At 46.2% G+C, this 16,423-nt stretch overlaps 1 protein-coding gene across 5 annotated transcripts in view; it reads left to right on the forward strand.

Annotated features, from left to right (window-relative positions):
* LOC137368157 (RING finger protein 145-like) overlaps window positions 1-11,541 on the forward strand; it is a 42,309-nt gene extending 30,768 nt beyond the window's left edge. For all 5 annotated transcript variants that reach the window (XM_068028704.1, XM_068028705.1, XM_068028703.1 and 2 more), the window contains 2 exons: window positions 2,479-2,835; window positions 6,266-11,541. In XM_068028704.1, the coding sequence (XP_067884805.1) occupies window positions 2,479-2,835; window positions 6,266-6,928 (1,020 nt within the window). In that variant the 3' untranslated portion in view covers window positions 6,929-11,541. The remainder of the gene's footprint in view (window positions 1-2,478; window positions 2,836-6,265) is intronic.
* Window positions 11,542-16,423: the final 4,882 nt, after the last annotated feature.

Raw genomic sequence — 16,423 nt, forward strand, 5'->3', positions numbered from 1 at the left:
TTTTACCTAGCGAGTTATGATCTGGAATGTGCTGCCTGAAAGAGTGGTGGAAACAGATTCAATAGTAACATCTGACGGCGATTTGAAACATCCTTCCTGCATCTACCCTGTTGAGGGACCAAATGGCCTTCTGTTGCTTCTATTTCCTACGTTCCTATGAAAAGATTCTTGAAGGGGAAAAAAAATTGCAGGGCAATTAGGGCAAGGGCAAGGAAGAGTGGGATGAATTGGATTGCTCTTTCAAAGAATGGCCTCATTCCGTGCTGTAAGATTCTACGTAAATAACACCTCGCCAATGGTCAATTTGTATACCTGTCAGTAGCATGCGGAGTTCCAGTTTGTGCTATGCTCTGGCTGCCAGACACAAGCGAGCAGACGGTCCAGACACAAAAGGAACATTCTTGATCTATAATGAAGCACTGGAATGGCACTACCCAGTTTTTTTTTCATTATTCTTTCATGGGATGCTGGTAGGCCAGCATTTGTTGCCCATCCCTAATTGTCCTTGAACTGAGTGATTTGCTAGGCCGTTTCAGAGGGCAGTTAAGTGTCAACTGTATTGCTGTGCGTCTGGAGTCACATGTAGGCCAGACCAGGTAAGGACAGCAGATTTCCTTCCCTAAAGGATATTAGTGAACCAGATGGGTTTTTGCAACAATTGACAATGGTTCCATGGTCACCATTAAACTAGCTTTTAAGTCCAGATTTATTAACGGAGTTCAAATTTCATCATCTGCCATGGTGGGATTTGAACCCATGTCCCCAGAGCATTAGCCAAGGCCTCTATATTGCTAGTCTTGTGAGATTATCACTATGCCACTGCCTCCCCTTACAAGATTACACTGACCACTGTGGAAAGCGAGCAAATCTATGCACATGAACACGCTCACTATAAACCATGGGTGGTATGTGATTTTATTCCTCTTCCTTTACGCATGTGCTTCATACAGTGGGTGATTTAGGAACAGGAGTTCGATAACAGGACACTGGGTAGACTTGTCATTGGGAACTGCAATTCTTCCCGCTTAAATCAAAGAAGAAAAAATGGGAACATTTTCTTAATGGGAGGCTAGAAGGAGGAGCAAAGGGGTTTGGGTGTCCACGCACACAAATCGGTAAAGGATAGTGCACAGGTATAAGAAGCAATAAAAATGCCTAATGGAATGTTGGCCTTTAACTCAGTGGGACTGGGTTACAAAGGGGTGGAAGTGACACTTGAGTTGTATCGAGCCTAGGCCAGACCCCATCAGGAACACACTCGATTTTTAGGTACTGCACTTCAGCATGGAGGTATTGGCCTAGGCGCAGGAACGCTGCTGATTCAGTGTAGAGGGAGCTTTACTCTATCTAACCTGTGCTGTACTTGGCCTGGGAGTGTTTGGGACATTGTAGAGGGATTTTACACTGTATCTAACCCCATGCTGTACCTGCATTGGGAGAGTTTGATGGGCAGGTGGGAGAAATGAATTTTAATGAATGGAAATGATGCCAGATAGTCTGGCTGTAGAGAGGGAGTATAAGGAACTATATTATATGTCAAGGCGTGATAAGGGAGTGAAGACTGTCTAACAGCTGTGGTTACTCATGTAGAGAGATCAATGAACAGAAAACGATGCTGTTGAAAATGCGTACTTGAGAGGATATAGTAATTGCATAGTCATGTGTTAGGCAAATGTGCTAGTGTCTTAATCAAACGTAGACAGAATGCATTGATGTAATAGCATCACATTACAAACATAAATGGCTGGAAAATGCCATTCGGCCCCTCAAGCCTTCTCTGCCTTTCAGTAAGATTGTGGCTGATGATCTAGCTCAATACTTTCCCGCACGATCTCCATACCCCTTAATTCCTTTAGCACCCAAAAATCTATCCACTTCTGTCTTCATACTGCAACGACTGAGCATCCAGAGCTCTCTGGGGTAGAGAATTCCAAATATTCACAACAGTGAGTGAAGAAATTTCTCCTCGTGTTGGTATCAAATCCTTATCCTAAGACTACAATCCCTAGTTCTGGACTGTCCAGCCAGGGGAACCAGCTTCTCAGTCTCTATCCTGTCAAGTCCTCTGAGAATTTTATAAGTTCCAATGAGATCACCTCTCATTCTTATCATCCTGGGTACATAGTCTCTGGAGTTAAGGAGACATGTTTAATCTTATGGAGATGCAGTGCACCCGAAGTCCTTTGACCTAGTCTTGTTTACACCAGTGAGAGCAGTGCAGACGACACACACACATGCACATGACACCCGATGAGTTCCTGGCTTGGGAGTAATTCTCTGTACCAAACTCATGGCACTGCATGTAATGGGTTGTATCAATGTTTTGATTAATAAGATATTGATCAGTATTGCCTGTCCCTTGAACTTGTCTTAAGAACAAGGATAAATGACAAATCCTGTAAGTGCAATGCTGATCAAGATGAAATAGTCAACCTGCTCAAAAAATGAATTACTGTGGCTGAAACTCCCTTTTTCCAGGTGACTGGGACTCTCTTCATCTATGGGCTGTTTGTGACTGAAGACCTGAGGAGGGAGCCCATAGAAAACCTGGAGGACATTATCTACTATGTGAACAGCTCATGCCGGATCCTGGAGTTCCTTGTGGCCGTGTGTGTGGTGGCTTACGGTGCAGTGGAGTCGGTCTTCGGCGAGTGGAGCTGGATGGGGGCCTCGGTCATCATCGTGCACTCCTACTTCAATGTCTGGCTGCGTGCCCGTGCTGGCTGGAACAGCTTCTTCCTCCGTAGGGAGGCGGCTCAGAAGATCAGCTCGTTGCCCCGCGCCACCCAGCAACAACTCCAGGACTATGCTGATGTCTGCGCTATCTGTTACCAGGTAGGATCTTTCTTTCCGCGGGATGGGCGACCTCTGGATAGGGAGGCTCAGAAAACCAATAGACAGGAAGACTTACATTTATACAGCACCTTTCATGACCTCAGGATGTCCCAAAAATGCTTCGCAGCCAATTAAGTACTTCATTTTTGAACTGTAATCACTGCTGTAATGTAGAAAATGCGGTGCCCAATTTGTGCACGGCAAGCTCTCACAAACAGCAGAGTGGTAATGACTGGAAAATGTGTTTTCAACGATGTTGGTTGTCATAAACATTGGGCATGACACCTGGGGGAAACTTCCCCCACCCCGGTCTTCAGGGGGTCTTTTACATCGTGATGGGGCCTTGGTTTATTGTCTCATCTGAAAGATGGCATCTCTGCCTGGATTATTGCTCAAAAGAACACAGGAAATAGGAACAGGAGCAGACCATATTGCGTCTGCTCCGCCATTCAGTACAATTATGGCTAATCTTGGGCTTCAATTTCACTTTCCTGCCCGCTCCCCTTATCCCTGGATTCCCTGCGAGACCAAACATTTTTCTATTCCAGCCTTAAATGTATTCAATGATGGAGCATCCGCAACCCTCTGGGGTAGAGAATTCCAAAGATTCACAACCCTTTGAGTGAAGTAATTTCTCCTCATCTCAGTCCTGAATGATTGGCCCCTTATCCTGAGACTGTGTCACCGTGTTGTAGATTCCCTGACCAGTGGAAACAATCTCTCAGCTTCTACCCTATCAAGCCCTTTCAGAATCTTGAATGTCTCAATTAGATCGCCTCTCATTCTTCTAAACTCCGGAGAATATAGGTCCAATTTACTCAGTCTCTCATCATAGGTCAACCCAGGGACCAATTTAGTAACTCTTCACTGCACTGCCTCCAGTGCAATTATATCCTTTCTTAAATGTGGAGACCAAAACTGCACACAGTATTCCAGGTGCGGTCTCACCAAAGTCCTGTACAATTTTAGGAAGACGACTTTATTCCTGTTCTCCAGTCCCCTTGCAATAAAGGCCAACATGCCATTTGCATTCCTAATAGCCTGCTGCACCTCCATGCTTTGTGTGTTCTTTGTAGTGTACCTCCCAGGTCTCTCAACGTCAACACTTACCAGTTTCACACCTTTTAAAAAATATTCTGCTTTTCTATTTTTACGACCAAAGTGAACAACTTCACACTTCCCTACGTTAGACTCAAGTCTCTGGGGTGGGACTTGAACCCACAACCTCCTGATTGGGGGGCAAGAGTGCTACCCCCGAGCCACATCTGCCACCTGTAGGGTGTGATGTTGGCACAGTGGGTTCAGTGCCGACCTTTCACCTCTTCAGAGTTTAAATTTAGCCCAGAGTGACAGAGCTTAAAAAGTCACCTCTGGCTGTGAAGGCCCTTTGTGAAATGGGTTTGGGCGCCTCTCTGGTGGGTGCCAGCCTACATTGTAAAGCTATACCAGTCCCACACCTTAACTCTTAACTGCCCTCTGAAGTGGCTTCTGTTGTATCAGAGTATCGAGGGATGGGCAGTAAATGCCAGCCTTGCCAGTGATGCCCACATCCTGAGAATGAATAACTGATTTCTAGCGATAGAATGGTCAGGAACATCGATGTGGAGGCAACGCTTCCTGCTCAGAGTGCTTCAGTCCCAAATATGCATTCCTTTAAACTCCTCCTCAATTCTTCCCTCAGGGTCTTTCCTGTTCTCCTACAACCTACATACATTTGAAACCCAAACTTGGCATCCCTTTTTATTATTAGAAGCACAAAATTGCAAAGCGCTATTGATAAAGTGAATGGGCAAAACTCTGGCAAATGAATTTCAATGTAAGCAAATGTGAAGACATCCACTTTAGACCTAAAAAAGGAGAGAACAGGATACTTTCTGAATGATGAAAAGATCGCACCTGGGATACTGAGAGTGGTTCTGGGTACCATACTTTAGGAAGGATATATTAGCCTTGGAAGAAGTGGGCGGCACAGTGGCGCAGTGGTTAGCACCGCAGCCTCACAGCTGCAGCAACCCGGGTTCGGATCTGGGTACTGCCTGTGCAGAGTTTGCAAATTCTTCCTGTAACCTGTGTGGGTTTCCTCCGGGTGCTCTGGTTTCCTCCCACAGCCAAAGACTTGCGGGTTGCTTGGTAAATTGGCCATTGTAAAAATTGCCCCTAGTGTAGGTAGGTGGTAGGAGAATTGAGGGAAGGTGGGAATGTGAGAGGGAAAATGGGATTAAAGTAGGATTAGTATAAATGGGTGGTTGATGGTTGGCGTGGACTCGGTGGGCCGAAAGGCCTGTTTCGGTGCTGTATCTCTCCATGACTCTAAGTGCAGTGCAGATTTACCAGATTTACACCTGTTTTAATATTATATCATTTAGAGTATGGGCCTTTCGGCCCACCAAGTCTGTGCCGACCAACAGCCACCCATTTATACTAGTCCTACATTAACCCCATATTCCCTACCACATCCCCACCTTTCCTCAATTATCCTACCACCTACCTACACTAGGGGCAATTTACAATGGCCAATTTACCTAGCAACCCGCAAGTCTTTGGTGGTGGGAGGAAACCGGAGCACCCGGAGGAAACCCACGCGGTCACAGGGAGAACTTGCAAACTCTGCACAGGCAGTACCCAGGACCAAACCCGGGTCGCTGGAGCTGTGAGGCTGCGGTGCTAACCACTGCGCCGCCCACAAAGTGTTGAGTGTTTAATTTTTGTACCGACGTAATGAGCATTAACTGGGAATTCAACTGTGCTGATATATATAGGAGCAGACTTCAATGTGTGGTTGGATTGGAGGTGCATGCTGTGTGAAAGCTAGTCATTGTTTAAAGACTAGACTTCAGTCCTATCGTTCACTACCTGGCTGTCTGAGTTACAATTACCTGGCCTCATTACATAACCCATTACATGGGTTAAATTACAAGGAGAGATTATACAAACCATTATTGTATTCTCTGGAATTTTGGAGGTTAAGAGATGATTTGATCGAAGTTTTCAAGATATTCAGGGAACAAATAGGGTAAATAGAGAGACACTATTTCTGCTGCTTGGGAAGTCTAGTACCGTGGTTCTCAAACTGAGCTTCAGTGGTGAAGGTATTGTCACACTGCTTTTGTGTCAGGAATTACATAATTATGACCCAGCGACAGTGAAGGAACGGCAACATATTTCCAAGTCAGGGTGGTGTGTGGCTTGGAGGGGAAACTTGCAGGTGGTGGTGTTCTCATGCACCTGCTGCCCTTGTCCTTTTAGATGATAGAGGTCACGGGTTTGGAAGGTGCTGTTGAAGTCTTGGTGAGTTGCTGCAGTGCATCTTGTAGATGGTGCACACTGCTGCCGCTGTGCACTGGTGTTGGAACAAATGAAGGTTGAACATTTGAGTTTGTTGGTACAGATTTAATAGCGTTTCACTCTTGTGTTTTTTTCCCCCCCTCAGGCAATGAGAACAGCAGTTGTAACTGTTTGTGGACATTACTACCACTCTTCCTGCCTCCGGCGGTGGCTGTATGTGCAAAAAACATGTCCCATGTGCCACCAACCCATAAAGCCATCGCCTCCTCCACCTGAACTTCCCCAGCAGGCCAGGGAAGAGGAACAGGCTCAAGAGCAACAGCAGGCTTTTCCTGGAGATGGGGAAGCAGCTGGTATTGCAGCACCTCCAAGCGATCACGAGGAACAAACTGAGGCCACAGGCCTCGGGCCTAGTTCTAGCGGAGACGGTAGCCTGCAGCATGGTCGTCGGGAGAGTGCCCTGTGCCAACATGAAGGTCGAGAATCTTTGGAGAGGGCAAAATCTGGAGAAACTCAAACTCTTGAGAGAGACGGGGGTGTCGAAATGACAGATTCAGTAGAAAATACGACTGGAAAAGAGAGCCCCGACTGCGGAACGGCTCCTTCTGAGGAGTTAGACCTCGAGCCTAGCCGAAATGGAGAGAACAAAATGGACAGCGCGTGCAGTGAGCTATCAAATGCCGATCAGGATTTTAAACCAATTACAGACATAGACAGAACACCAGCAGAGAGCAGGGAATCTTTGCTGTTTTCCAAAGGGAATGACTCCTCAGAAATAGAACTAAGTTCACAGGATGAAGAGAGTTGACCGAGCTAGGACCTGGAAAAATGGGGGAGGGGCTAAAAAAAAAAACGACGTTACCGTAGAAACACAATTGGCGAATGTTGACAATCAGATCGTGCAGTCTATATATTGAACTCTGTCCTTTATTTCAGCTTGACCATCATTCATTGGTGGCCATTTTTAGAAGCCGTTGGTTTCCAGAGAAGTCAAGAAAGAAAAGAGTTAAAGTTTTGAGCTAACCTATCCGTGACCTCACTCAAGTTACCAAGTGTGTCGCTTCCCGTCCTGTGCTCACGTTTCACCCAGATTGCTGATGAGTTTACTCATGGCACTATATTGGAGACCTGAGATAGCCAGAAATGGCAGTGAAAATAGCTGTCTCCTCTCCCCTCCCCTGCAGTTGTCTTTCTCTTCATTTTATTTTATTGATTGATGGGATGTGGGCGTTGCTGGAGAAGCCAACATTTATTGCCCTTAAACCACTAAAGTCCATGTGGTGAAGGTACTCCAACAGTGCTGTTTAGGTAGAATGTTTAATCCAGGGACAATGAAGGAAGGGCGATATAGTTCCAAGCCGGGATGGTTTGTGACTTGGAGGGGGACTTGCAGATGCGTCTGCTGCCCTTGTCCTTCTAGGTGGTAGAGGTCGCAGGTTCGGAAGGTGTTGTCGAAGGAGGCTTGGCAAGTTGCTGCAGTGCATCTTGTAGATGGTACACACCACCTCTCGCCACCCTTTGTTCCAACATCCCTTGCCCATTGACATACTGTTCCCTCTATTAATGTACCTCAGGGCAACCAGACTTACCTCTGCTAAAGCAAAATACTGCAGATGCTGGAAATCTGAAATATAAGCCAAAAATGTCAGGGATGCTTGACTCCAGTTATCTCTCCACAGGCGTCATTTCAGGTCGATGACCCTTCGTCAGCACTAGAAAAACATAGAGATGCAACAGGTTTCAAGCAAGTACAGAGGCAGGGAAAGGGGAAAAGCGGGGGGGAGGGAGAAGGAGAGGAAAGAGCAAAAGGGATGGTCTGTGATAGGGTGGCAGGAGAGATTAAATGACAAAAGGATGATCCTGCGAGGAAAAACAGGATGGTAATGGGACAAGTAAAGAAACAAAAGATGTGTCCAGAGGAGGTGTAAATGGAAATAGGATAATTACCAGTAACTGGGAAAATGGGGAGGAGGTTATGATCTGAAATTGTTGAACACAGTGTTGAATCCAGGAGGCTGTAAAGTGTCTAATCGAATGTTGAGGTGCTGTTCCTCGAGCTTCATTGGAACAGTGCAGGGAGTTGGTCGGTGGGTTAGGGGGTGGTGTTGAGACCCAATCTCCTTTTCTCTCTGACTCTTTTCAGCTTCACACCATCCTGCTCCCCTGCTCCCAGCCAGGTTGGAAACTCTCTGGGATAGGAGCAGGAGGGGGCCACTCAGCCCCTCGAGCCTGCTCTGCCATTCAGTTAGATCGTGGCCGATCTGCGTTTGAACTCCATCGTGGTTCTGTCAACTTCAGTAACCTCAACTATCAAAAATCTATCAGTCTCAGTTTTGACATTTTCAATTGGCCCCCACCAGGTTAGTAAGAAAGTTTCAGAGCATCGTCCAGGAATCTCCAGGTAAGAGAAATCCCTCGGACGATGCTGTGAGCAATTCCAGGAGAAAAATCATAGCGTTAATTATTTTTTCATTTTTCTTTGAGTGATTTTGTTTATTCATCATAAAAATATTGGAGATGAGGAATGAGGCTCTTTGACAGTCGAGAATCATCCAATTAGATAGAGTCTATTATACCAATTGGTGTGGGAAGTGAGGATGGACATGTCAGGTGACCAATGGTGGAACTGTGGGGGCGGGGCAGTTGAGGTCATGTTGTGGAACTTGCGGTTACCAACACTAACGCCCCCTCCCCCACACACCAGGTTAAACCCATTTGATCCTTCAGGTGGTTTGAAAGCAAGAAGGTGGGCTGCAGGGGCAGGGGAGGAAGTGCTTGACATCTTATCATTCTCCCACGCGAGCCTCCAACAGGCCAAGTCGAGAACGGAGGCAACGGTCAGTGAAAGTACAGGAAGCTCGGCAGTTTGGCATCCAGATTCAACGCAAGGAAGGTCAAGCGTTGGTTCATTATAATTGATTTTTGAGATGCAATAGTTGAGCCATTATTTATTCAAGGACACCAGTTGGGCCTTTATATTGTTAATGTTCTCCTTATCTCAACATGTCTTGTAAAATATTCAAGATTATATAATACGTGAACATTTTGACCAATGCATGTCTTTGGGGAGTTGAATTGAACTGGCAATTTATTTTATTCTTGCTCAAATTCTGTGTGCTTTATTCCTCTGCTTTTTACACTGACATTACTACAGTGACTGCACTTCAAAATGTCCTTCATCGGAAGTGAAGTGCTTTCAGACAGCCTGAGGTTGTTAAAGGGTTAAATTAGGAGGACAGTTTGCATAAACTTGGCTGGTGCTCCCAAGACTATAGGAGATTGAAAGGGTGTTCTGATCAAGGCTTGAAAATGTTAAAAGGATTGTTCTTTGGCCTCCTTGTCTCGGGAGACAATGGGTAAGCGCCTGGAGGTGGTCAGTGGTTTGTGGAGCAGCGCCTGGAGTGGCTATAAAGGCCAATTCTAGAGTGACAGACTCTTCCACAGGTGCTACAGAGAAATTTGTTTGTCGGGGCTGTTAGACAGTTGGCTGTCCCCTTGCGCTTCTGTCATTTTTCCTGCCAACTGCTAAGTCTCCTCGACTCGCCACGCTTTAGCCCCGCCTTTATGGCTGCCCGCCAGCTCTGGCGATCACTGGCAACTGACTCCCACGTCTTGTGATCAATGTCACAGGACTTCATGTCGCATTTGCAGGCGTCTTTAAAGTGGAGACATGGATGGCCGGTGGGTCTGATACCAGTGACGAGCTCGCTGTACAATGTGTCCTTGGGGATCCTGCCATCTTCCATGCGGCTCACATGGCCAAGTCATCTCAGGCGCCGCTGGCTCAGTAGTGTGTATATGCTGGGGATGTTGGCCGCCTCGAGGACTTCTGTGTTGGAGATACGGTCCTGCCACCTGATGCCAAGGATTCTCCGGAGGCAGCGAAGATGGAATGAGTTGAGATGTCGCTCTTGGCTGATGTATGTTGTCCAGGCCTCGGGTAGATACAGGGGGACTATTTCCTCTGATGGGGAATAGAGAAAGAGAGGGCATAATTTTAAAATTTGAGCTCATCCATTCATGGGTGAAGTCGGGAATTGCTTCTTCACACACATGGGAGTGAAAATATAGAACCATCACCCAAAAAGCTGGTGTCCTGGCTAGCATTTATCCCCCGGTCACCATCAGTAAAACAAATTGCCTGGTCACTGTCACATTGCTGTTTGTGGGAGCTTGCTATGTGCAAATTGGCGGCCATGTTTCTTACATCACAACAGTTACTACACTTCGAAAGTACGTAATTGGCTGTAAAATGCTTTGGGACATCCTGAGGTTGGGAAAGGCACTATATAAAGGCAAGTCTCTTTTTATTGACCTGACTAACTCTTGTTCCTCAACCAGCATCATGAAAATAGGTTACTGGCCGTTGTTGCATTGAAAGAAAAGGAATTGCCGTGGTGCAGTGAATAAAATTGGAGAGACCAGAATTAGATGGAGTTGTAGGGTTGGTGGAACTTAGAGATGGGGAGGGGGTGAGGCCGGGGAGGGATTGGAAAACACCGATGAGAATTTTTAAATTGTGGTGTTACCACGCTGAGAGCCAGTGTCAGCCACAGGGCTGATGGGTGAATCGGCCTCGGTGCGAGTTAGGATACAGGCAGCAGAGTTTTGGATGAGCTCAAGTTTACGGAGGGTGTAATATGAGAAGCCGCCTAGGAGAGCATTGGGATAGCCCAGTCTAGAGGTAACAAAGACATGGACGAGGGTTGCAGCAGCAGATGAGCTGAGGCAGGGGTGGAGTCCGGCGATATTACGGAGGTGGAAATAGGCCGTCTTAGTGATGGTGAATACATGGAGTTGGAAGCTCAACTCTAGGTCAAATTGGAACTCCCTTCCTAACAGCACTGTGGGTATACCTACCTCACATGGACTGCAGCGGTTCAAGAAGGCAGCTCACCACCACCTTCTCAAGGGCAATTAGGGATGGGCAATAAATGCTGGCCTAGACAGCGACACCCACATCCCATGAATGAATTTTTTTAAAAAAAGGACAATTGGCCAGGGAGGGCCAGTCCTGCTTTGGGATTTGAACACACATTCTTGAAAGTGCGACCAACTGAGACAGGCTGACACTAAGGGGACTGGGGGTTGGGTAGGAGGAGAGGCAGCAAGGTAAATCCGTGGAAGTTCCCACTAGAAATCATAATTCAGTAAAGGACGTTGGGTGCATTTCCCACTTGCTGGAAGGGACTTTGAGCTGTGCGATGATTGTTTGGCAAACCCTAACCTCTCCACTAGATGGTGCAGTTGATGCAGGATTCGGATCTCCTTTACAGAGTAGTGTCCAACTAAACACATACATACCTTAAACAGACACCCAACGGTAAAAACTCACAGCTCCACAGCATCCAGAATTATAAACGCAAGTTATGGTTTAAAGGAATTCGGAATGTTATAATAAAATATACTAGCTGTCCAATCTGTCACCTTTCTAGGAATCCATCTTTTGGATGAGTCTTTAAACTGATGTCCCGCCTGCCCCCTTGGGTGGATGTCAATGATTTCACTATTTGAAGCACAGCAGGGAGGTTCTGGCTGATGTCATGACCAATATTTATTCCTCAGCCATCATCACTGGAACAAATCCATTTCCGTCACTTCTGTTTGGCTGATGCAACCTTCCCTACCAGCGGTTCCCATATGTCTCCCTTTTTCCTCAGCTTGTTGATTCACTCCTCAATCACCCCCAACACATCGCCCCCTTCCCAGGGCATCTTTCTATGCTAACACAGGATATTCTACACCTCTTTCACCTCCTCTCCTCACCATCCAGAGCCCCCGACACTCCTTCCAGGTGAAAGTGATTTATGTGTATTTTCAATTTCGTATACTGTATTTGCTGCACATGATATGCTGTCTACGTTGGGGAAGTCAAACGCAGACTGGGCGACCACTTTGCTCCACCTTGCTCTCACACTGACCTCTTTGCCCTCAGCCTCCTATGCAGTTCTAGTAAAGCACAACGTTAGCACCCCGTCTTTCGATTAGGCACTTTACAGCCTTCCAGACTCAACACTGAGTTAACAATTTTAGTTATAGAGTCATTTACAGCATCAAAGGAAGGCCACTCAGCCTATGGAATCCATGCCACCTCTCCATGGAGCTATGCTGTCAATCCCACTTCCCGGCTTGATCCCTGAGGCTTTGCAAGTCTATTTCTCTCAGGTGACCATCCAACTTCCTCTTGAAGTCAGTGATTGTCTCTGCTTCCACTACCCTTGTGGGCAGTGAGTTCCAGGTCTTTACCACCCACTGTGTAAAAAAAGTGCTTCCTCATCGATCATAATCTGTACCCCATTTTTTCAGATACCAGTTATTGGTAATTATAATCCCATTTACCCTTCCTCTAGACACATCTTTTGTTTCTTTGCTTGTCCCATTTGCCATCCCCTTTTGCCTTGCACCATTGTCCCTTTTGTCATTTAATCTCTCCTGCCTTCCACCGTATTACAGACCTTCCCTTTTGTTCTTTCCTCCCCTCCCCACTTTCCCTGCCTCTGTAGAACCATAGAAATGTTACGGCACAGAAGGAGACCATTCAGCCCATTATGTCTGCGTCGCCTGAAAAATAGACTAGCTGCCCAATCTAATCCCACCTTCCAGCACCTGGTCTGTAGTCTTGCAGGTTACTGCACTTCAGGTGCATGTCCATGTACCTTTTAAATGAGTTGAGGTACAGGAGGAGGCTGTTTAGCCCCTTGAGCATGTTACACAGGAACTGGCGGAGGCCATTCAGCCCCTCGAGCCTGTTACACTCTACTTGCTTAAAACTGGGTGCATTTTTAATGTTTTCTAATTCTGACTGGTCATCGACCTGAAACTTAACTCTATTTCTCTTTCTACAGATGTTGCCTGACATACTGAGTATTTCAAGCATTTTCTGGGGGGTTTTTTCCTTCAGATTTCCAGCAGCTGCAGTATTTTGTTTTTGTTTCACTAAAAACAGATTATCTGGCCGTTATCACATTGTTGGAGGGACCTTCCTGTGTGCAGATTGGCTGACATGTTTCCTCCATTGCAACACTCACTATACTTTTTTGAAGTACTTTGTTGGCGGTAGGTGTGTTGGGGAGGTCCTGAAGTTGGTAAACGGTTCTCTAGAAAGGCAAGTTCTTTCTTGCATCAGATCGTCCAGGACTGCAATGTCCCAACAGTGACCCATTGAGCTACTTCTGAAGGAGGAGTGTTCAAAATTCATCCCGATCATACCCCAGCTCTCTCGATCTCTGACTCACTCGGCCGAAATTGCTGCTGAATCGGGGGTTAGTTTTTTCAAACGGGGCAGAAAGAATTGAATTCTGTCCTAACCACCGTCACTAAAAACAGATAATCTGGTCATTTGCTGTTTGTGGGAGCTTGCTGTGTGCAAGGTCGATGCAGCATTTCCCTATGTTACAACAGCAATTGCATCTCAGTGGCTGTAAAGTGCTTTGGGAGAGTAGGGGTTAAAGGTTGTTACTCAGTGTGGCAAATGGTGGGACCTGGAGTTCCACAAGGATCAGTGCTGGGACGACTGGTGTTCATCATTCACATGAATGATTGGATTGAGGAACTGGAAGTACAACTTCAAAATTTGTGGCCGATGTCATTAAGGGATGTGGTTAATAGAGGAGGACTGTGACAAAATGCATTAAGGACGTCATTTACAGATAAATTTCAATGTTGGTAAGTGTGAGGTGGTGAATTTTGCTAGGAGAAATAAGATGGCTTTGGAAAATAAGTTTTGAAATGGGGTCGAGGAGCAGAAGGAGCTGGTGGTGCAGGTACAGAACTCATTAAATGTAGTAATAAAAACAAGAAATGCTGGAAATACTCAGCAGGTCTGGCAGCATCTAACTAAATTAATTCAGCAGGGGCATGGGAACCTAAATTGTAGTTCCAGTGTACAGGATGTTGAGAGTAGTGAGGTCAGGGATAAGGTTACAAGGGCGCAAGAGGGCACTGGCAAGCAAGAACTTGGTTTAAAGTGTGTCTACTTCAACGCCAGGAGCATCCGGAATAAGGTGGGTGAGCTTGCAGCATGGGTTGGTACCTGGGATCTCGATGTAGTGGCCATTTCGGAGACATGGGTAGAGCAGGGGCAGGAATGGATGTTGCAGGTTCCGGGATTTAGATGTTTCAGTAAGAACAGAGAAGATGGTAAGAGAGGGGGGTGTGTGGCATTGTTAATCAAGGAGAGTATTACAGCGACAGAAAGGACGTTTGAGGACTCGTCTACTGAGGTAGTATGGGCCGAGGTTAGAAACAGGAGAGGAGAGGTCACCCTGTTGGAAGTCTTCTATAGACCTCCGAATAGTTCCAGAGATGTAGAGGAAAGGATAGCGAAGATGATTCTCGACAGGGGCGAGAGTAACAGGGTAGTTGTTATGGGGGACTTTAACTTTCCAAATATTGACTGGAAATACTATAGTTCGAGTACTTTAGATGGGTCAGTTTTTGTCCAGTGTGTGCAGGAGGGTTTTCTGACACAGTATGTAGACAGGCCAACCAGGGGCGATGCCACATTGGATTTGGTACTGGGAAATGAACCCGGCCAGGTGTTAGATTTAGATTTAGGTGAGCACTTTGGTGATAGTGATCACAATTCGGTTAGGTTTACTTTAGCGATGGGCAGGGACACGTATATACCACAGGGCAAGAATTATAGCTGGGGGAAAGGAAATTATGATGCGATTAGGCAAGATTTAGGATGCGTAGGATGGGGAAGGAAACTGCAGGGGATGGGAACAATCGAAATGTGGAGCTTATTCAAGGAGCAGCTACTGCGTGTCCTTGATAAGTATGTACCTGTCAGGCAGGGAGGAAGTTGTCGAGCGAGGGAGCCGTGGTTTACTAAAGAAGTTGAAGCGTTTGTCAAGAGGAAGAAGAAGGCTTATGTTAGGATGAGACGTGAAGGCTCAGTTAGGGCGCTTGAGAGTTACAAGCTAGCCAGGAAGGATCTAACGGGAGAGCTAAGAAGAGCAAGGAGAGGACACGAGCAGTCTTTGGCGGATAGGATCAAGGAAAACCCTAAGGCTTTCTATAGGTATATCAGGAATAAAAGAATGACTAGAGTTAGATTAGGGCCAATCAAGGATAGTAGTGGGAAGTTGTGTGTGGAATCAGAGGAGATAGGGGAAGCGTTAAATGAATATTTTTCGTCAGTATTTACAGTAGAGAAAGAAAATGTTGTCGAGGAGAATACTGAGATTCAGACTACTAGGCTAGATGGGATTGAGGTTCACAAGGAGGAGGTGTTAGCAATTTTGGAAAGTGTGAAAATAGATAAGTCCCCTGGGCCAGATGGGATTTATCCTAGGATTCTCTGGGAAGCTAGGGAGGAGATTGCAGAGCCTTTGTCCTTGATCTTTATGTCGTCATTGTCGACAGGAATAGTGCCGGAAGACTGGAGGATAGCAAATGCTGTCCCCTTGTTCAAGAAGGGGAGTAGAGACAGCCCTGGTAATTATAGACCTGTGAGCCTTACTTCGGTTGTGGGTAAAATGTTGGAAAAGGTTATAAGAGACAGGATTTATAATCATCTTGAAAAGAATAAGTTCATTAGCGATAGTCAGCACGGTTTTGTGAAGGGTAGGTCGTGCCTCACAAACCTTATTGAGTTTTTCGAGAAGGTGACCAAACAGGTGGATGAGGGTAAAGCAGTGGATGTGGTGTATATGGATTTCAGTAAGGCGTTTGATAAGGTTCCCCACGGTAGGCTATTGCAGAAAATACGGAAGTATGGGGTTGAAGGTGATTTAGAGCTTTGGATCAGAAATTGGCTAGCTGAAAGAAGACAGAGGGTGGTGGTTGATGGCAAATGTTCATCCCGGAGTTTAGTTATCGTGGTGTACCGCAAGGATCTGTTTTGGGGCCACTGCTGTTTGTCATTTTTATAAATGACCTGGAAGAGGGTGTAGAAGGGTGGGTTAGTAAATTTGCGGATGACACTAAGGTCGGTGGAGTTGTGGATAGTGCTGAAGGATGTTGTAGGGTACAGAGGGACATAGATAGGCTGCAGAGCTGGGCTGAGAGATGGCAAATGGAGTTTAATGCGGAAAAGTGTGAGGTGATTCACTCTGGAAGGAGTAACAGGAATGCAGAGTACTGGGCTAATGGGAAGAGTCTTGGTAGTGTAGATGAACAGAGAGATCTTGGTGTCCAGGTACATAAATCCCTGAAAGTTGCTACCCAGGTTAATAGGGCTGTTAAGAAGGCATATGGTGTGTTAGCCTTTATTAGTAGGGGGATCGAGTTTCGGAGCCACGAGGTCATGCTGTACAAAACTCTGGTGAGACCGCACCTTGAGTATTGCGTGCAGTTC

Source organism: Heterodontus francisci, chromosome 1 (genome assembly GCF_036365525.1).
Source record: "Heterodontus francisci isolate sHetFra1 chromosome 1, sHetFra1.hap1, whole genome shotgun sequence".
Lineage (NCBI taxonomy): Eukaryota > Metazoa > Chordata > Chondrichthyes > Heterodontiformes > Heterodontidae > Heterodontus > Heterodontus francisci.